The 22,922-nt window shown below is 33.7% G+C and overlaps 1 protein-coding gene and 1 pseudogene across 2 annotated transcripts in view; one reads left to right on the top strand and one right to left on the bottom strand.

Moving 5' to 3' along the window:
- The window catches only part of TSGA10 (testis specific 10), a 113,152-nt gene that overhangs the window by 52,524 nt on the left and 37,706 nt on the right, over positions 1-22,922 (top strand). The window contains 6 exon segments of the mRNA XM_079111328.1: positions 9,809-9,866; positions 9,868-9,925; positions 12,267-12,421; positions 16,601-16,656; positions 17,706-17,874; positions 20,347-20,457. Coding sequence (XP_078967454.1) covers positions 9,809-9,866; positions 9,868-9,925; positions 12,267-12,421; positions 16,601-16,656; positions 17,706-17,874; positions 20,347-20,457 — 607 coding nt within the window.
- Positions 781-4,380, bottom strand: LOC306643801 (small ribosomal subunit protein uS10-like; annotated as a pseudogene). The gene has a single exon. The product of its transcript is annotated as a small ribosomal subunit protein uS10-like (transcript).

The raw sequence follows: 22,922 nt of genomic DNA, 5'->3' as shown, positions 1-22,922 counted from the left end.
TAATTACTTTGCAGAGCATACTGTTTTTATATTTTTAACATGTTAATTTCTGTTTTATCATTAGTGTCTGATAATCTATGTATTTTTTATTTTTATTTTTAATTTTTGATACTAGGGATTGAACCCAGGGGCACTTAACAACTGAGCCATATTCTCAGCCCTTTTTATTTTTTATTTTGAGACAGGGACTCTATATGTTGCTTAGGGCCTTGCTAACTTGCAATCCTCCTGCCTCAACCTCCCAAGCTGCTGGAATTACAGCAGCCACTGCACCTGGCAGATCTGTGTATATTTGAGAAATGATAAATTCTGTAATATTTAGGTACTGCGTTTTATATTTGCCTATTGAGTCAAATTTATAATTGTTATTCAAATATTCTACACTAAATTTTATATCATTTTTATGTCTATTATTTCTAGCATGTTAAGTTTTTCCATTGTGATTGTGAATTAACTTTTCTTATAGAGCTGTCAGTTTTTTCCTCATATATTTGAAGGGTATGTTCTTAGGAACATAAAAACTTAGAAATTTTATATTACTAAGTGATCTCTATCATGTTTCTTACCTCTTTTGTCTGATATTTAAATAGCTATGCCAGACCTTTTTTTTTCTTTTTTTCTTTTTTTTTGGTAATCATTTTCATGAAAAATGTTTACTATTATTTTACTATTAACCTTTCAGCATCTTTATGTTTTAACTGTCATAAGTAGCATATGGTTAAGTCTTTTTAATCTATCTTTATATTTCAACTGGCTCATTTGGTCAATTTATATCTTTTAGTTTAAGCTGGCATGTTATTATGTGCTTCTTATTTTTCTACATATGATCATTCTTTTCTCTTTCCTGCCTTCTTTTGGATTGATAGGGATTTCTTTAAATTCTTTATTATTCTTTTAGTGATTATCTGAGAGATCATAAGGACCTTAAAACATGAACTCCATTTAGAAACTCCTCAACTTAGGATGCAGAACATTGTTGTTCTGCATCTTAATAGTGTGTGTAAATATAAGACACTAGAGTTGTTTGCTCATTCATTTCTTGTGTACATTGGCCCATACATCTGCCCATTTTTCCTTTTCAGTGCCCTTTATTTCTTTTATCAACTTTTTTTCTGTCAAAAGAAGAATCTCCAGAATTTTGCCCCAATTTTACCTTTTTTTGGAAGTACTATTATATATTTTTAGATTTAGATAATAAAGGTACAGTAAAAATCAGTTTGATCAGTTTATACACTTATATATGCCTATGTAGCCACAATTTTAAAAAATATAAGATAAGAAAAAAAGAATATTTCCTTCCCTCCAATAATTCCCTATTTCCTTTTCCATTCACTTTCTCTCTTCCCCATTACTTGGCATTATTACCATAGATTAATTTTGCCTTTGTGTGCATATTATGTACAGACAGTCCTCGCTTTGCATGCTTCTGTACACATAAATTTGATTGAATAGTACAGTTCAGATTTTGGTTACTGTAGTACATTAACTGTGAGTAACTTGATGAATACAAACTTAGCTGCTAGTTCTTCAGTCCACGAATCACTGCCTAAGTAACTGATATAAATCATTATCAGTGATCAGTCACAAAAATTCTTTCATGGTCTGTCACTGATCAGTGATATGTTGTTCAGTTTTTCCACAAAAACATGTTATTTTGCTTCCTTATTTCCCAAAAATAAGCATACATAACATTTTATAAAATGGAGACTTGAGAGGGAGATTTGGCCATCAAAGGTGAAAATGCTGTAACATTGAGGGTAAAAAGTCATAACATTGTGGGGAAAAGTAACATTGTGGGTAAATTTTGAATCAAATGTAAATGGAGTTATTGGAGAAATACTTGAGGGTGGGAATGTTGACACTGCTGTAACTCAAGGGTTTCTAGATATGCAGTCAGGGAACTTAGTAAAGGCAACCTTATCCATATAAGTAAGCAGTGACTGTGACAAAAAAGATGAAAATGACCCAGAGGAAGTGACTTTGGCAAAACCCATCCCAGTAGAGGAACTCTCAGAGATATATCATGACATTGAAAGCATAAATGATAAAATGTGGAAGCTGATCCAAATTCAGAAAGGTGTATGACAATTTGCTATGACATAGGAAAGATTTTTGCTGTGAATTATAAGTTGTGACAAGAAGTTAAGCACTGATCAAACTATTACTGGTGAAATTTTTAAAAGAAATAAACTATAGCATACTCAAATACTAGTTTTTCATTTCTGTCTAAGTATTTATAACTGAGAGTAAAAAAATTATTTTGGCAAATTTTTAGAGGTCATGGAAAAATAATTTCCCCCATTGATTATTAAGGGTTGCTTTGCATGAACAGTTTCTGCAGTCCTTTTTGTGTTCCTACCTGGCTGTGACAGCCAGGACTGCCTACATATGGACTGAGGCTGTGTACTTTTTAAATTCTGGCTTATTTCTCTCAACATAATGTTTTCTTAGAGTCATTTGTATTATTGCTTACATAAGTGATTCCATCTTTTAAAATTATTAATGTAGTATCCCCTAATAAAGAATAAACCATATTTCTTTATTCATTCTCCTGTGATGGGTATTTGGGGTAGTTATCCATGTTTTGACTGTAAGGAGTAAGGCCACTGTAAAATATTTGTATTTCCTTTCTGTGGACATACTTTATGATGCAGCTCTTCTTAGGGCTGTGAGAACTGAGCCCTACACCACTAAGGTATCTATTATAGGTTATAAGTTGTTCTTTATCCTGTGATTTTAGATACCTGTGAACTAGTGTGGTACCAACTTAGTACTACCCTCAACAGAACTGAGAAAACAGTCACTGAAATAATTTTATATAGTTCTTAATAATCACAGAACTCCACTTAAGAAATGTTGTATGAGTTTCATTTGCTCCATGTCATTGTCAGCATTTGATGCTGTTAGTCTCTTTGATTTTAGCCATTTTGTTGGCTGTACAGTAATATCTCTTTGTGGTTTTGTTTTGTTTTTTTCCGTACTGAAGATTGAACCCAGGGCCTCATGCATGCTAGCTAGCCAAGGGCTCTGCCACTGAGCTATATCCCTAACCCTTCATTGTGTGTGTGTGTGTGCTTTTTTTTTTTTTTTTTTTTTAACAACTGATAATCAATTTATTAAAACAGTTGACTTAGGTATCTGCAGTGGTAACTTTGACCTCCACTCCTGGCTCAATACTGATGGAAGTAATCTGTTTAACAATCTCAGGAGGGCTGTGCAAGTCAATGAGTCGCTTGTGGATTCTCATCTAGAAATGATTCCATGTCTTGGAACTTTCACTGAAGGTGTTTTTCTTGTAGTGATTCTCGAAGTCTTACTAGGCATGCAAACAGGTACTTTCACTTTGAAATTCTTTTCCTTTGTGCCTCTGATCAAGTCAGCACACGCTTTCTTTTGTGATTTCACGTTGCAGCTGGTGAGGATAATTCTAATTTGATGAATTGCCAACTCTGGTTCCACAGGTGTCTTCCCCGTGTCTTTAAATGTCATGGCTGTAATGCAGCTTCCTGACCAACTTGTTCCTTGGCAAGAGAGAACAACAGTGAGTCAGGAGCAGAAGTGGGCAGCACAGTACTCCGCTATACCCTGAACCGCTTTGCTCTAAAAAAACCCCCTCATTGTGGTTTTTAATCTACATTTTCTGATTCCTAATAATGTTTAGTGCCTTTTTGTATGGTGTTTGTATACCTTCTTTGTAAAATGTCTGTTTGATTATTTTGCACATTTTATCCTTTTATTTTTTATTTGTAGGCAATATTGTGGTTAGAAACCTTTTGAAACATGTTCTAGTCTTCAGCTTATTTTTTTCTACTGCTTTTATTTTTTGATAAAGTCTAATTTTTTAAAATATTTTCGGTGGTTTTATTTTTGTGTCTAGAGAAATATCTGCTGATGCTGAGGCTTTGAGATACTCTGTTTTCTTTTAGAAGCTTCATATTTTTGGATGTTATTTTAGGTTCATGATCCATCTTGAATTATTTTCTGTGTTTGAAGTGTGATATAGGGGTCATGGTTCATTTATTTTCTGCATGAACATTCACTATTCCACAAACACTAATTGTAAAGACTATCACTGAGTTGACACCTTTCTTGAAAATTAATAGGTTAATATATGGTTGTGTTTCTAGAATATATTCATTTATTTCTCTGTATATACTGTCTGGTTTACCATAGCTTTTTAACAGGTCTTGAGATTATTTTTTTTATCTTCAGTTTTCTTAATCAACTTTATCGATGTATAATTTATATACAATATTATGTAGCCATTTTAAGAGACTTTTGATAGATTTATGCATCCATTTAAGTATCACCACAGTCATGCAGAATGTTTTTCATACTCCAAAAAGTTCCCTTCTACCCTTTTGCTAATTGGCATTTCCTAGTTCCAAGCAACTATCAAACTGCTTTTCACTATCTTGTTTGTTGTTCTATAATTTCATAAAATTGAAGTAAACCATATATATTCTTTCATCTTTTACTTCTTTCACTCAATATTCTTGAGATTTATCTATGTTATTGAGTTTATCAAGAATTTATTAGCATTTCATTGTATGAATTACCAAAATTCATTCATATGTTGATGGGACATTCCTTATAGATCAGAATTTTATGCTTTATTATACTTTGATCTTTATCATAGATATCCTGTTTATAAATTTAAAAAGCAAAGAATCACAGAGAACCTGCTCAGGCCTTACATAATCCAACTGTATCCAATGTTCTTAAAGCCGGGTTATCCCTATAGTCCATTTTGTCATTTGTTGAGAAAATTACAAATTTGTTTCATGCATGAACTCTGTTTATTAGAAGTTGATTTCTGAGCACATATATCATAACTGAGGCTCCAAAGCATTCCAGAACAAATCAGCTAAGAGAAAAGCATCCCTGACTGATTTTCTCTGCTGGTAAAGAACAAATTCTAGTATTTCAAAGCAAGACTCATTTTCAGTGTTCCTATAGTGTTCTATACTTGCTCTCTAAGTAGTTGTGTTGTATTCGTAACAGATAAGCTAATACTTAAAGAAAGGCTGAAGTGTTTTTCAGAATATCTCCCAGAAACAGTTTTTAAAAATGTCTTGTCTACACTTGTGCATCTAATATTCTGAGATTTAAGAACTTAGAATTTCCCATAGAGTTGAACAAATGAGAGAGAGATCTGTAAGAAAAAAGTTAATCTCGATGTCCAATGACTCTGTGACTGATTCTGTTTGACTTTGGGTAGTTGAGACTAAACAGATTTCAAATTCAAAATCTATTCTATACAGGTGTGGTGGTGTATGCTTGTAATCCTAGCAACTTAAGAGTCTAAGGCAGGAGGATTGCCAGTTCAAGTCCCACCTCAACAACTTAGTGAGACCCTGTCTCAAAAAATGAAAAGGGCTGGGGATGTAGATCCACTGGTTCAAACCATAGTGTGTGCGTGCGCGCGTGTGTGCACATACACGATCTATTCTAGTACTCTAGGAGACCAGATGGCAACTGCGTGTCATGTCTCAGTATCAGACCGAGGAACATAATGATCTGATTTCTGACCACATAAGTTACCTGACAGGCTACTTTCCCAAATTACTTTAAAAGTCTATTATTGGAGTCTGATTATGTCATGCTTTTTAAAGAAGCATGCCATTCTGTGCATTGAAGTTTATAATGTGTTAAAGTTTCTCATCTTAAATTCAGAATCTTAGCATTATTCTCAGGTTACCATCAGTTTCAGTCTCTTCTAGTAACCTGATGGTTATAATATGTGAATAATCACTGAATGATGACTGGAAACTATAAAAAGCCATCATCAAACCTTCTAGTGTGGTGTATCAGTGTTGTCTGTAGAATTCTCTATTTCATTGGTTTGAATTTCTCAGGAGATTCCACCTGGCTAGAAATGAGTTTCTGTAAAAGCATCAATTGAAGTGACTCTGAATGAAGATCCTTTAGAGCTAGGTGAAAATGTTTACATCTGAGACTAATGGAAAAAAATAACTTACAAACTAAATAGCAAGTCACTCTGAGAGTAAGACCATACCTAGAAATCAGGGGAATCCCATAGTGCAGAAATTGTAAATGTGCAGAATAAGGAAATGTTGTTCCTTTGATGGTTTTCCCTAGTCCCTGTAAAATATTACATTGACTTTTACCCCCGTCCAGTGGTATACCTTACTAATTGGGTTAGCAAAGTTAGGTTTTCAATTTTTGAAAGAGATTTACTTTCCTTGAAAAAGAAATCATCTTAAACTAGGTCAAGGATCATGATTGCTATTAACAAAGGAATAAAATGAACATCTATGACAGAATTCTGGATTTCTTATTTGACTGTTTTTATTGTAAAAACCACATAAAACTTAGCATCTTAGTTATTTTAAGTGTATGGTACAATAATGTAAACCACAAGTAATTGTTGTTTTGCAGTAAATCTCTAGAACTTTTTCATATTGAAAATTGAAACTCTATCCGTTAACCAATTCCCCATTTCCTCCATCCCCCAGTTCCTGAAACCTATAGTTCTACTTTCTATTCTTAAGAGTTTGATTGTTTTAGGTACCTGATATAAGAAGACTCATGCAGTGTTGCTATTTCTGGCTGGCTTATTTCATTTAGCATAATAACTTCAGAATTTGTCCATTTTATATAGCACGACACAGGTTTTTCTTCCTTGTAGTAGCTGAATAATACTTTACTGCGTATACCACATTTTCTTTATGCATTCACCTATTGTTGGCTTGTTTCCACCTCTTGGTTGTTTTGTATAGTGCTGCAGTGAACATGGGCATGGATATATCTCTGAGGTCTTTTCAGTTCTTTTGGAAGAACCTGCTTTTGAAAATTGGCTACCTAGACTGCACATACCAATTAGGCTTTTTTGTTTGTTTGTTTGTTTTTTATGTACCAGAAATTGAACTCAGGAAAGCTTAACCACTGAGCCACATCCTCTGCCCTTTTTATTTTTTATTTTGAGACAGGGTCTTTCTAAATTGCTTAGGGCTTTGCTAAGTTGCTAAGATCAGCTTTGAACTTATAATTCCCTGCCTCAGTCTCCAGAGCTGCTGGGATTACAGGCAGGAGTTGGTTTTTATGCCCCAATATGGGCATATGAGAAAGCTGCATATTAGGTAACTTACACCAGAGAGCCCCTTTAGGTTTTGGTAAAATCTCTTCTAAATATATTTTGGATAATATTTAAAAATCTGTTTTATGACATTGCAAGATTTTGCAGTAGAAACTATCAGCATAATTTCTAAGGTTTATATTTCTTGAATGTCTATTTTAGAATTTGGTTTATTTATTAGTCATTTCTTGATCTGATTTGGTAATTTATGATTATGCATGTAGTTTTCCATTTTCTTTTTTTATTAGGTGGGTCCCATTGTTCTGCAGGGATCTCATGGTTATTTGAGGGAGTATTTGGTTGTAATGTAGTTTAACAGCATAAAGATGACCATAAATGTGTACTGGAATGCTTTACCTGTGTATGGGGGATGGAGAGACCTTGACCCTGTGAAACCACCATCACCTCTTGCCTCACATATGTCTCCTTTGTCAGTTTTCCACCTTTTGCACCCGTAGGTGAAGGAGTACCAGGAGGTTTTCCTTAGCAACTTTGACTGCAAAGTGGAATCACACAAGGAACTTAAAAAAAAATAGTGATGCCTGATTCCCACTCTCAAAGATTTGTATTTAATTGGTTTACTTGTGTGGCCTGGGTCTGGGAATTTGTTAGTTTGTTTTACTGCTTTAAAATAATTTCATAATTTATAGAAAGTTGCAAAAATACAGAGAATTCCAGAGGCTGGGGATATATCTCCCCAAGAGGGAAGAACAGATTACTCATATTAGAGCACAGATAAAAAGAAGCAAAAATCCCAAAGGTTATGAGACGGAAAGGTTTCCCAGGTTCCTAATTGTCTTTTCAGCTTTGTCTGGTTCTTTAATTTGACCACTGAGTTGTGTTATTTTTAAAGTTGTAATCATGTTAGTTTAATTTCATGAAGTTCTCTGGTTATTTTTCTGTTTTTTTTCTTTTTATTCAATTTATGTCTTTGTATTTAAACATCTGTTTTTAAGTTTCTATTTGGTAGTGCTATACTCTGAAGTTCTTGAGGATCTATTTTAGTTTATGTGTCCTTGGACTCTCACCAAGGTTGTATTTTCTTTTTAAAAAATGTTTTTAATGGTGCATCACAATTATACATATTAATAGAATTTATTTTTACCTATTTATGCATGCACATAATATAATTTAGTCACTTTCATTCCCCAATAGTTTGTATTATTTCTTAATGTGTTTTGTAATTTTGAATTTTGGGATAATTTTCAGCAGGCCTTTTTTCTGGGCTTTAAGTTCTGTGCATGTCTCAGGTTTTGCCAAGTGTCCCAGATTATATGACCAACCTAAAAACAATTTTATTTTGAGATCTTATCTTGGGTTTAAGAAGAATGGAGTCCTAACTAGAATAGGTTATATTGCATACTTGTACAATTATATTAAAATGAATTCTATGATGTATAACTAAAAAGAACCAATATTAATAAAAAAGAATCCCCAGGGGAAATTCCTTGTTCTTATTTCCCTGCACCTAGCGACAATTCATAAGGTCTCAAGTCTGACCTTCCCACTAATGGTTTAATCCTCAGTGGCTTAATGTGAGATATCTTAGTTTATTCTTTGCTTTGCAGACATCTCTGTGCCCCATTTTCTGTTTCTGAACCAAAACACCAGATTGTAGACTACTAAGGCTGACAAACCCCAGACATAACTAATACAAGTCCTATTGTATTAGTTAAAAATTCTTTGAAGTTTTGCTATACATTTAAAGGATACTTCTTTATCCAGTATCTCTGAGTATTTTGTGGTGAGAGGACTTTAAGATTATCTAGTCTTCTATATTTCCAGAAGTTGAAGTCTGTTTACTTACATATTGACTATGAACTGCTTGAAGGTAGGGTAGTCGCTTAATGAATGCTTGAGGAATAAATGAAATGTGTTTATTACAAATTTTGTTATAAAACTGAAAACCTGGAATAAAACTATGTATAGTAGAAGAGCAGTTAAATAAATGGTCATATTTGCTTAAAAGTAATTGACTATTGCTCATGGAAAATTTTTCAGTCAGAAAATAGTGATTTGGAGTGCTTTAATATAAAACTTAGAAATATTAAAGATTAAGTGTAGGTTTAAAAATCAGAGTTTTGGGGCTAGGTTATATTTCAGTGGTAGAGCTCTTGCCTAGCTTGTGTGAGGCACTGGGTTCAATCCTCAGCACCACATAAAATAAATAAATAAATAAATAAATAAATAAATAAATAAATAAATAAAAAATAAATAAATAAATAAATAATAAATAAAGGTGTCCATCTACAGCTAAAAAAATATTTTTTAGAAATTAGTTCAATTTTGAATTAATAGTATGATAACTTTAAAATTTATCAAAAATTAGTGAATATCAACAAAATCATAGTAGCTTATGTTTGGTGAATTGATAATCCCTTTTTTACCTTTTGTTTTCCACACTTCCTTTAGCATGATTTTATTATTTAAAAAAGTATATTAGCGGGGCACGGTGCCACATGCCTGTAATCCTAGCGACTCAGAGGCTGAGGTGGGAGGATCATGAGTTCAAAGCCAACCTCAGCAACTTGGTGAGGCCCTGTCTCAAAATAAAAAATAAAAAGGGCTGGATACATAGCTTGGTGGTTAAATCCCCAGTACACCCCCCCAAAAAAATTAGCATTCTTAAATTTTTTTAGATTTAAGTACTCTAAAAGTTGACAAAACATAAAAATTTCAGAATTAGTTTTATTATTAAAACATTTGCAGACTTTTATATGAGAACACAGAAAAAGATCTTTCTGATACTCAGCGACATCTTGCTAAGAAAAAAATATGAACTACAGCTTACCCAGGAGAAAATTATGTGCTTGGATGAAAAAATTGGTGAGTGTTTTTTTCCTGTTACTTGTAGTTTTTCTTAAGTCTTATAGAAAAATGCATTCTTTCTAGTTATAAAATAGATAAACTTGGAAATGTGTCCTTAATCTAAAAGTTTGTGAATCAAAAATAATGAAAATGTATTTTTATTTGATAATAAAATTATTTTTACTTAGATTTAGGACCATATTTAGTTATGATTTAAAATTGTCAGTGAAGAAATAGCTGAACAAAATTATACTTTTAAAATTTATGATAAAATTTAAATTTACAATTTTTTATAATGCACCTTGCTCATAGCTATTATAATGAAACTGTGTATATGTATATAAATATATACATATTTATATATATAAAACTTTTGGTGGAAAGTGTACGTATGTTTGATCATGTCTAGGATATCACTTGGGTTTATAAAGAAAACAACTTTTATAAAATCTATATGTGTTTCTTACTAGTGATCTGTACAAAAGTATGGTCGTAACTTAATCTTATAAATATATAGTAAATGTTTATCAGGACTATTAAAGAGCCTATTTTTAAGTAGAGGAAAAATTTTAACATTTTCTATTATGTAGTTCAATAAACATCTGGCATGAACAATTAGGTAGAATTGCTGTTAATTGAAACAAGAAGTATTAAAAGAGAAATATAAAAGGTAATGTTAAAAAAGAACTCATTTTTGATGTTTTGAGTCCAAGTAAAGATGTAAAGTAAGAAGGTGGATATATGTTTGTATTTCAGAATACAGATCTAAGCTAACAATATATATTTGGGACATATCAACCTATAAACTGTATTGTAAGGAAAATATAGAGGAAGAGGAGTTGATGATCCAGTACTAAGAAACAGTCAAAGAAGCAGGAAGAAAACCCAGAAATGAGTGTTATTTTGGAAGGCAAAAGAGCAAAGTATTTTAGAAAGGGAGGGTATAATCAATTGTCAGTTACTTTTAAGTAGTGGATAAGGATAAGGATAAAAAAATGTATTGATAGGATTTGGCACATTGGAGATTTTAAAGTTTAAATAGTATTGGATGTGAGTTTAGAAATGGAAAGTGAAGTACAGGTGAGAAGAATAGAAAAGTCTCTCAAGAAGTTTGACTATTAAAAGATAGCAGGAAAATAGGGTGGTCGTTTCAGTGGGATATTAAGTTGAGGATTTTTTGTGTTTTGAAGCTAGGAGATATATGAGGTTTTTAAGAAATCAATTAATTGATCGACAGTGAGAACTCAGAACACCTAAAACATGTGGATTGCCTTATAGGAAGCACTGCCTACAAAAAGAGACATGATACATTCTCAAATACTGTGTGACATAGGATAGTACCTCCCTTGGCATGGTACCAGAGGGACCCTTGGCAGGGTTTAACTTAACAGGCAGTATCTAGAGGTCTGGTCTAGTAGAGATCTTGTAGAGCTCTAGACCTGTGGTTTTCAAACTTTGGTGTACATTCTAATCACCTGGAAGATGAAGATCTCTGAGCCAGACTCCTTGAAATAGCAAGGGCCAGAGCTTTTGTGTCTTCACCAGTTTACCTAGGCAATTCTGAAACCTAGGACCTCTGCTCTAGACCAGTGGTTCTGAGCCTTTATTGTGCATTGAATCACTGTGGGGCATGGGGAGGGGTGTGCTTGTTAAAGCAAATTGCTGTGCCCATTTCAGAATTTCTGATTCAGTAGGTCTGGGAAAGGGACTGAAGAATTTTCATTTCAAAGATGGTACTGATGGTGCTGGTTGAGAAACCACAGTTTCAAAGCCAATGTTTTATAGCAATCCTTCAGCCAGTCAACATTGCCATTGCCTCACTAGTTCTCACAAATAGAATCATACTTTCTTGGATGATATGTTTCCTAGGAATTTTAGAAAAATCAGAAAAAGTAAGAATATTATAAGACATTTGACTCTAATGATGTCTTAGTTGAATAGTTTATTAATATTTATTACCAATTTTATATGCAGCAGTCATTCTAGTTTGTGGAGGGAAGGGAGGTGAAATTAAGGATGGCAGAAACCACAGATTGTTTTGATATTCCACCTATTTCATTCATCCACCCTCTCTTTCCCACCACACATGTAAATCTACTTTGAGAAATTATTTTATGGATCTTTCCTTTGCTGTTCTAATTCAAAGGTATTGTGCTTTTATGTTTATGAGCCATTTAGAATTTATCGATGGATGGTACTTTTTAATCCCTAATAAAAAGAAATTTTTATTTAGAATGTTGTACTCTTATTTTTAGTCATTGAATATAATGTAGAGGAACTTAGAAAAGTATTTGAATCTGTTCAAACTGGAAAAAGAGTTGTCTTGATTAAACCAACACCTTTATGATTACATATTTAGATAATTTTACAAGGCAAGGTATTGCACAACGAGAAGAAATCAGCATTCTTGGTGCAACCCTCAATGATCTGGCTAAAGAAAAGGAATGCCTGCAAGCATGTTTGGATAAAAAATCTGAGAATATTGCATCCCTTGGAGAGAGTTTGGCCATGAAAGTATGTTCTGAGAACTGGGGTGGACAAGGAATGTTCAAGTGAAATATTTAAATATTAAACTGTGCTCTCTTGAATTTGAATAAAGCTGTAGGAGTTTTCTCAAAGGTTTTTTTTTTTTTTTTGAGAGCTAAAACTTTAAAATCTGACATTGAAATATTTTAAGATAGTCTTGGGAAATGTGCATTTACTAGGTAACATTTTAAATTGATTTTTCTATCATGATTTAGTGACTTGTTCACTGACAATAAGTAACTCAAATATCAGAATTAAGGTATTGAGACTGAATTCTTCTTAAAGACATTTTCAGGTAGTCTGGGAGGCAGTATGTTTTACACCATTAAACTGTCCTTTTGATATGAACTACGAGTATCTTTTTATATCATCCTCAGCCTTTGAGAATAGATCATATGGTCCTGGTTCATAAAGCTGGATGATAATTCATCCCATATATTTTGCTCTTATTGTTAAATGAAAAAAGGTCTTTCTGTGAAGATTACTGTTGATACTCTTAGCTCATAAATTGTGAAGCCAATTCCTAATCTGTTTTCCATAAATGTCTTAAGTAAAGACAACATCCTTAGAATAAGGTCTTTCCACATTCTGAGGAAATGGATTCATGAATTCATCTATTCCTCTACCCATTCTTTGAACATTTATTGACATGTACCTGATGTTATATTGAAACTGAAGGTGAGTGAGCCTATAATGTAGCCTAATACACAGATAAATACATTATTTTGATTGAATTTGATAAGTGCCATAATGACATAAGAAAAATGTATTAGTGGAGTTTGACAGAAACACATCCGACTTAGCCTGGGAATTGGGTTAGGGGAGGAGGAGGGTCTAGGAAATCTTCCAGGAAGTGACAGTGCCTGGGCTTCCTTGAAAAGTAACTAGAAATTAGCCAGAAAAATATTTAGGAGACTAGGACTGTAAGAAAGTGATGCAGATGGGTAGAGCAGCTTACTTCAAAGCTCAGTGGCTTTCAAGAGAGAACGACATGAGACCTCCTCATAGTTGGTCACAGATGGGTTGCAAAGAGATTGATATAGAAGGGCGAAAGATGAGATAGAACAGAAAAACAACAAATCACAAAAATACATGTAATGCTGAATGTAAATTCTAGCATCATGGATATAGCAGGTCATTATAATGTAAATGAAATGTTAGAGTTTCATTCTTTAATATTGCTGCTGTTGCTTCCAGTACTGGTTATTGAACCCAGGGACACTCTACCACTGAGCTGCATCCCCCAACCCTTCTTATTTTTTAAAATTTTGAGGCAGGACCTCACTAAGTTGCTGAGGCGCAAAATTACAACCCTTTTGCCTCAGCCTTCTGAGTTTCTGGGATAATAGGCATGTGTCACCACACCTGGCTTGCATCTTTATTTCAGAGCAAAATTCTAGCAATTGTAAATCCATAAAAGATGTATTATAAGAAAATGAGAATGATGACAGGGACACTTGTTAAAAGAATAGTGGTGAGACCTGTATGAGGATAGTTGCAGTTATTGGTGAGAATTAGATCTTCTGAAGAAGTAAAATTGGTAATATGTGATTTCTGCCTTAAGAACCACAAATAGTTCTCATGAGTGAAGCAGGAAACACAGAAAATAGGGCAGGCTTAGGTGAGGAAGATTATTCACATGCTGAGTTAAAATTGTCCTTGGGACATGTAGATGAAATATGCATAGGCTCTTGGATTTTTAGGCTTGAAGAGAAAATTGATGTTAATAGTTTAGGGAACATAAGAGTAATTGAAGTCATCAGAGGGCATGAGATAGTAGATACAGGTTTACTTGCTGGGAAGTCTGACTCATTTTTAAATATTTATGATTTTAAGTGGAATTTTGCTTCTCCTTATATTCAAAACATTTTTCTAATAGTAAAGCATGACTTCCTTTTAAAACACTAACATTCAGAAACTAAATTTTTACATTTTTTAGAATCTCATTTATTCTGCTGACTGTACTGATGTTACCTTTACCTCACAAGGAATTCTGAGTGACAAGTCCATTTCAAAATTAAGAACTTTATATAAGATTTTATACAAGTAATCTCATCCATCCTTTAAATGGAAAATAAATTTTAAAGACAGTCTTAGAAAATTAAGAGAATGTTCATGTAATGATACTTCAGATCTGAACTAATAAGTGTCCTTCAGTGAAGTAGGACTGTTATATAGTCTAATATGGAGATACAGAAATAAATTAATTTGGAAAAGTCTGCATTATAGTGAATAAGGTGAAAAATTTGGGGAGTAATCATAGTTTTAAGAGACTTTCTACTTCTTACTACCAACTGAGGCAAAAGACCTCAGTAGCTACTTCATAGATTTTTAAATAAATAAAAGCCAGAACATTCATATGAAGTTTCAGTTTTTCTTTTTTCTAAATATACTTATGAAATTCTGTCCAGACTGAATTCTAACAGTTAACATGAACCTTTTTTCCTGGTTAGATGTTCAAGGAATATATTGAGATTATTCAAGGAATATTAAATTGCTAATGTTAGTAGCTTTGAGGAATGGTAGTATTAGGGTCTTTTTAAGAGAAAGCCAGAGAGTAAGAGGATGCATTTTTTGGATTCTATCAGTAATTCTGTTGTCCTGGGTACTTTATAGTGTTCCTGGATCATCTTTCTTTTAAGGTGAACATCTATTAATAAAGGAAATTCCCTTTTAGGCTTTTCAGCATATTTCAAGCTTAACTAAGTAACGACTTTCAAAAGCACTAGAAGTTCAATTAGGTTTTCAGTATTTGTTTTTAAATGTACTATATGATATTTTTAAAATGTGCAAACAGTAAACAGTATTTTGTGTTTGATATTTTTCCTCATGCGATTTTTCTTCTTAAAGGGTATTTTAACCATACTCCAGTATTCATTTCTGCCAGATGTAGAATCTTCACCATTCTATTAGAACGCAGGAAGGGAAACTGAAGCTAAAAATACCCTGGCAAGGGACACATGAATAAAAGAAGATAGTGCATGCATGCGGAACTCTCTTTAGAGACAAGAACAAAAGTGGTTGGGAGTGTTAGGTTTGGTTTCTCATTTTTTTTTTCTTGGTTACTAAGGATCTAAAAATCCAAAGCAAGGTGCTAGGTGTTTAGTGAAAGAATAATTTTCCTGTTTTTCTTTAAGGTTAATATTAACTGTAAGTATCTGTTTATGGTTAGATTAGCTCAGGATGAGCAAGAGTTTTAAAAGGAGACATGACAATGATACTGAAAGCGTTAAGGTGTTACAACCCATTTCAGTCTTGACTGACTCTACTATTCTTTTCCTTCACCACCACACCTCTTAAAGGGGAGAATATAAACGGTGCATCTTGTATCTTTGGTATGGGCCTCCTTAGGATCACACACCTACATGTTAAAAATATACTTTTGCAAGTAATTCCATTGGAGCAACTATTTTCTTTTTAGATGTTGATAAACCTTTATTTTATTCTTTTATTTATATTGGTGCTGAGAATTGAACCCAGTGCCTCACATGTGCTAGGCAAGTGCTCCACCACTGAGCCACAGCCACAGCCCCTGGGGCAAGCTTTTTGAAGATGATACTGCTGAGTAATAGAAATAATATACTTGTTCAAAGTTATTAAGAGCTAAATTTAGTTATACATGATTCATGTCTCTGGCTTTTATAACAAAAAATGTAAAGAGGTGAATCAGTCCCATTCAGTATAAAACATACCAGTGTCACACCACTTGGTTTGCCTCTAAAACCAGGGTATCTTGTCTTATTGGATGACTGCACAAATCTTTTAACAAAGTACTTAATATATGAGCTCTTATCAATATTCTAAAGTGTAGTTGTTACTTTAATGAACATAGTCTGTTGTTTTGCCTAGTATAATTATTCCCACTGATATACTAGGCTTTAAATTGTGGAAAAGAATAGAACCTAACTATTCAAAACCAAATGGAGGGGCTGGGGTTGTGGCCCAGTGGTGGAGCACTTGCCTAGCATATGTAAGGCACTGGATTTTGATCCTCAGGACCACATAAAAATAAATAAAATAAAGATGTGTCCATCTACAACTAAAAATGTGTTTTTTAAAAAAACAAATGGAAGTCAAAAGGGGAGAGGAATTTTCTTTTTATTCACTCAGTTTTAATAGAAATAACAGTAAGATAATTTTTATTTAATATTTATATTATTTTTCAAGGAAAAGACCATTTCAGGCATGAAGAATATCATTGCTGAGATGGAACAGGCATCAAGGTAAATCATTCTACAAAAATGTGAGCACTTACTGGGGACACCATGCTGTAAGGTGCAGAGACAGTAAGAACCGAGGGCTTAGAGTTCTACATAAGATGATAACTCCCTAATGTTGGACAGAGGCCTAACTCTGCCTGGGGAAGTGAAAAAAGGGATGATATTTACCAAGTAAAGTACAGGGAAGGGCACTGAGATAGGCAAATGGCAGAAAGCCACAGGTCATGTTGAAAAGCCCCTTGAACTACAAGTAGGTGAGTATTGTTGGAATCCAAAGTCTAAGAGGAAGCTGAACATGTTGGAAGAGACCTGTGTTGAAGACAAATGGTTCTTAATTTTATTCTTTGGGCAATATGAAACCATTGAAGAATTTTAAGCAGGCAGAAGTGGTGATGGGAAACTGGGCCATATATTTGGGGGGATAGGAGTGACGTGCCTATGAGGAAGACTCTAGGAAAATGTCAGGTTTCTAGCTTGGGATGGATACTGAACATGAGTGACCTGCGAGGAGAAAGCTGATTTTACCTCTGAACCGAACAGTCTTTCTGACCCTACTATCATAAGCCATGTCCAGTAAACATGAGGCTAGAGTGTGTATGAACAGGGGTTGTCCTGGAGCTAATGATTCTGGAGTTATGTGGGTTGGGAGGATTTGAATGGGTTTTCTCTGAGAGAAGGGCTAGAATGAGAAGAATCAGGATGCTATAATTGGAGATCTGAAAAATGTTAATTTTTAAGAGGGCAGAGGAAGGATCCTGCCAAGGAGACTAAGCCATAACAGATAGAATGAAGGCCTTCCTATTCTTGAGTGTCACAAGTTTTCACATATTTAGCAGATCATTAACTATTATGTATATTTAGTACCTTTTACATAGTGAAATAATGACAACATAGTAAAACTCTAAAGCACGGTTTTTGCAGTATTTATTCCTGTAAATTAAAATGTTTAAAACTTCTTCAAATGTTTTCATGCTAACTGTTCATCTTGTCTTGTGAGAATTTGTTAATCTGTTCAGTAAAATGTCTTATGTGCTGTTTGATTTGTGGAATAGACAGTCTACTGAAGCCTTAATTATGTGTGAACAAGATATTTCCAGAATGCGTCGACAATTGGATGAAACAAATGATGAGCTGGGTCAAATTGCCAGGGAAAGAGATATGTTGGCTCATGAGACTGACAATCTCCAGGAACAGTTTAGCAAAGCCAAACAAGAAAACCAGGTATACTTGTTCCTAGAATTCCTCTAGGAAAAAAAATACATATTTCTTCTGAGGCATATCCCTCCTTCCATTTTGTAGAATAGCTCAGCTATCAGAAGTAGCCTTTTAAAAAAATTTATAAACAGAATATGCTATGTAATTTCTAAATGAAATTCTCAGACATAAAGTGTTAAATAGTAAAGAAAAGGAATAGAGATGTAATAGATTTGTATTAAGCCTTAGAAAGTACTTCCTTAATGAAGAATATGTATTTGAATAAACCAACAAATGAGGATAAAAGCCATCATGAACTTTAAAGAAAAAGATTTGTTTAATGCACTGCACATTATTCTGCTTAAATGTGAGGGTATTGACTATGCCGCATGTTTTGGTCCTCTTTAGCACTGTGGGTCTTTAGGAAAATTCCTTTTGTAATTAGTCTCTAAGCAGTATAATTTCAGTCCAATCCACAGTTCTTATTTCCATTAATATTATTTTAACTTGAACATTAAAAAATTCTATTTGGAAAGTTTCTTTCCCCTTCAGAATTCCCCTGTTATCACTCTTAGTGTATTTACTTTACATCCGAAGCACTTGTATTCTTTTAGCTATCAAATAGTTATAATTTACACAAACAGCAATAAAGATGCAACACCTTGTCAATTGTAAGAAATTACCTGAGACATTATTTGAAAGTGAATGAACAATGAGATCCTAGAACAAAAAAAGGACATTATGTAAAAATGAAGGAAACTTACATAAAATGTAGACTTCAATTAATATTGGATCAATATTGGTTCATTAATTGTGACAAAAGTACTATATTAGTGTAAAATGATAATAATCAAAGGACTTGGGTGTTGAGTATATGGGGCTATCTGTACTACCTTCACAATTTTTCTGTCAATCTAAAACTCTTCTAAAATAAAGTTTATTTTGGACTGGAGTCTTGGTTCAGTGGTAGAGCGCTTGCCTTGCACGTGTGAGGCACTGAATTTGATCCTGGGCACCATATAAAAATAAATCAATAAAAATATTGTGTCTACAACTAAAAACTATTTTTTGAAATAAAGTTATAAATGAATGAGTAGCAGTACAAACCAAAAGATATAAATTTTTAAGGTCTACCTTTGTGGACTCTATTTATAACTAGAGCAAATAGGCTAAAGATGGATGTAATTTTTATTTATGAGAAAGTAGAAATTTAGCTATATATTTTTATTAATAAGAAATAGAAACTCATAGAAAATTGTTTCTTCTTATAAAAATGTTTTTTAAAACTATCTTTAACACCCGTGGTTAGTCACTGTTAACATCTGACATATTTTTTACTTTTAGTGCAAATTAGTACAAAATCAAACATTTTTATATTATTTATTTATATATATACATGTTTTTAAATGTAGCTGAGATTTAAAACCACACCACTTCATGTCATGCTTTTTTCTACCTACCTGAGGAGCACTAGAGCCAAGTATTTAAGACTCAAATGGGGTTGAATCTCACTACCAGATTATATGATCATATAGTTTAATTTTTCTATATCCAATTTCATAATCTTCAAAGATGGATATTAAATGAGAATGTACCTAAAAAGTGCTCACCCACAGTGTCCAGCATATTACTCAATAAGTATCTTGTAGCTATTATTAGCTTACTCTAATATAAGCATTTCCCTGTATGTTAAAACTTCATAAACGTTTTTATCATTAGAAGAAAATTGGTAATAATTTACATATGTTCCTTCATTTGAGTAGAATAGGGATCCCTCTATGAACTGCAGGTTAAGAACCAATAATGCAGAACATTTGGAAAATTGAGATCTTAACATATTTGTTGTTGATACCACATTTTAATAAATCAGAATATAGCCTGATTTTTTTCACTTAATATACATAACTTCTTCCTCTATTATTAAAAATTACTCTGGGCATTTCTCACAGATGCATAATATTCTACTGTGTGGTTATACCACTGTGCAGATAGATATACTACTTTTTATAGCATCATTCACTGAGCATGAATAATTATAAAATTTTATTAGATTTTATCAAATTAAATCAAAAGTTATGAGAGCTCTTTTTATTAGCATTTTCACATGTCTGTCACTTGATATCACTATATAGCTGATTTACATATTGGTTTTTTTGCAAATTTATATTTGGAGTACTACTTTTCCTAACTGAAGTTTCAACTTTTTACTAACTAGGTAGGCAAAATAGTACTTTTTAAAATAGAAAATCTTTGATTATTAGTGAAGTTTAATTTTGATAAGCATTATCTACTTATGCTTTCTCTTTGTGAATTGTCTGTTTACATCTATGACCACATGCTCCTGGGCTTTTGTTTCTTTGGTTTTTGTATGAGTTTTATACATTAAGTATAGTAACTTTATCCTATTTGTTGTAAACTTTTGAATTTTTATTTTTGATGTTTTTACATGTAGGAAATTTTTATTTGTTGTGTTCAAATCTAGCTATCATTTTTCCATAGGCACTGTCCAAAAAATTGAATGATACACATAATGAACTTAATGACATAAAACAGAAGGTCCAAGATACTAATTTGGAGGTTAACAAGCTGAAGAATATATTGAAGTCCGAAGTATGTATAGATTTTTTTCCTTTGTTCATGTCCTAAGAGTTTTCACGAGAGTTAATTTAGTAATCGGTTATACTAATCAAAACAGGTTAATCAAGTCTTAGTACATAGCATATTTTAGTTTTGACAATGGTGAGTTAATTATGTATTTAGAATGTTGCCAGTGTCCAGAAAGGTGACTCCAGAATATGTGCCTTTTCATTTGCTAAACTAAAAACAAACACTCTAGACAAATGGAACCTTCCTAACTAGCTGAACGGAACCTTCCTAACTAGATGAAAGACAAAGGGCCAGAATCAACTTGACCTCACTTCTGTTTGAAAACAGTGGAGGTTTCAGTTACAAGCATTCAACAAAAGTGGCTCTGCCTGATTATGTAGCAGATAAGAATTGATCACCTGGTGACCGAGCCATTTGTTTCTTAGGACCAGAGGACAGATGACTGACTGTCCTTTGTATTTTTTCATGTGAGCAAAAAGTTTGGCCATGCATGTGTATGTACATGACAGATGATTCCAAATGTGGTGTCTCTGTGTGTGAGTAGCCTGGAATAAGCAGAGAGCTTAACCAAAGGTGTTAGATATGTCTGTTAGATAAAATATCTAAAATAGAATAGGTGAATTGGTCATTATTATAGGGATGATGTTACCTATATACCATTCAAACCATTAATGAGAACATCCCTCCTCAAAACTGTTTATTTTACTTAACATGTCATTGAATATCAGTCCAAAAATATTTGTTTATAGTGTGCATAGGACTGTTAAGGGTTTTGAGTTATAAGAGATTCTGAGGACCCCTAAATTGTCATCCTTGCTCTCAGGCCTTGTGTGGGCAAAGCACATGGTATCCTACACTTACTGTTTTTAAGGTACGAGTAATACAGTACCATAAATGGAGAGAAGTTTTGGAATCAGAGAGTTGTGGCTCCTCTTTTCACTGATGACATGAATTTATACAGGCTGCTTAACCTGAGTCTCCCGTTTCCTATCTGCAATTGGAAAGAACACCCAAGTACATGAGATAAAGTATTTAAAACACCTAAAAGAGTGAGCCATCTAAATATACCCTGGAATAAATAAAAAATAAATACGGATATACAGAACAACTTTAACATAGCAAGCTTTCAGCCAATGGCAGACATTTCCCTTTATCACCCTCGTTTTTCAGTCGCATCACCTGAATTCTACCACTCGGGATGGGAACACTTAGGTTCTAGAATTGTATTTTCACGCATCACACCAAACTTCTCTTTACTTTTTGCATCCCAGTGTGAATTTGTGATGTTGCATTTTGTGATACTGGATAGGTTCAGGCACCACCTAATAAAAGGAAACAGGGGTCCACTTTGGTAGTGGGGGACCAGCAGGGAGTGTGCAGTGCTTTATCCATTCACTCGTTCAGGCATGCATGTGCGAGGTGCTGTGGTGCCAGAGGTGAAAACCCGGAGGAAACAGTGGCTTCCCAGACAGTGGGAACACCATGAGTAAAGGGGTAAGCGAGGGGAAGTTGGTCCTGTGGCTACACTGGAGGATATAAATTGGTGATAATGGAGAGGTAAGAAGGACCCACTTTCAACCCTGTTTTCAGGACACTTTCATTAGAACTTAGGCATGTAAGTTATTAGAGAGTTGTCTTTGATAAATATTATTCTGGAGATGTGAGGAAGAATAAATCAGACTGCTGACAAAATCAGGTAGTGCATACCTGTAATCCCAGTGACCAGTGAGTGATGCAGGAGGCTGAGGCAGGAGGATCACAAGTTCAAGGCAGCCTCAGCAATTTAGTGAGGCCCTAAGCAATTTAGAGAGATCTTGTCTCAAAATACAAAGTAAAGGGGCTGGGGATGTAGCTCCTGGTAAAGCGTGCCTGGGTTCAATCCCCAGTAACCAAAAATAAAATAAAGAAAAAAGGAGAACAGAAGAGGCTGTGTGGCCATAATCCAACAACACAAAGGTTCCTGCCGAGGCAGGTGGAATGTTGCAAGGAGCCCTGTGGCTGGCCAGAGCTAGCCTTGGGAACTGGGTGGGAAAGGCACCTTAGAAAGGAGGAATGGAGAGTTCCAAAGAGCAGTTTTGCTTTCTTTATAAAATTGCCTGTCTCAAGCCCCACGCAGTTCTTGTCTGGGTGGTTGGCGGGCAGGAGAAACATTTTACAGACTCCTTTTTCACTGATTACCTGGTCATAAAACTAAATTTAATATTAAAATATGGTTTCTGTCTTTGAGAAATAGGAGATATTATTGGAATGGCAGCATATCCACACCTAACTACGTGAAATTATATGGCACTTTTAAGAGAATCACTTAGTGAGTACTATAGAAAGTTAAAGAGGGAAAAGGTTTATGAGAGTAAAACTCAGTTTATGTTATATTTATATAATATAAACTTTGTTTTATTTTTATTTTATTTTATTTATAAAGTTTATGTTATTGTTGTACCAGGTTCTTCCAAAGCACGTACTCTGTG

Source organism: Sciurus vulgaris (assembly GCF_902686455.1).
Source record: "Sciurus vulgaris genome assembly, chromosome: 14".
Classification (NCBI taxonomy): domain Eukaryota; kingdom Metazoa; phylum Chordata; class Mammalia; order Rodentia; family Sciuridae; genus Sciurus; species Sciurus vulgaris.
Note: the sequence above shows the minus strand (reverse complement) of the source record. Positions and strands in the feature narration are given on the sequence as shown.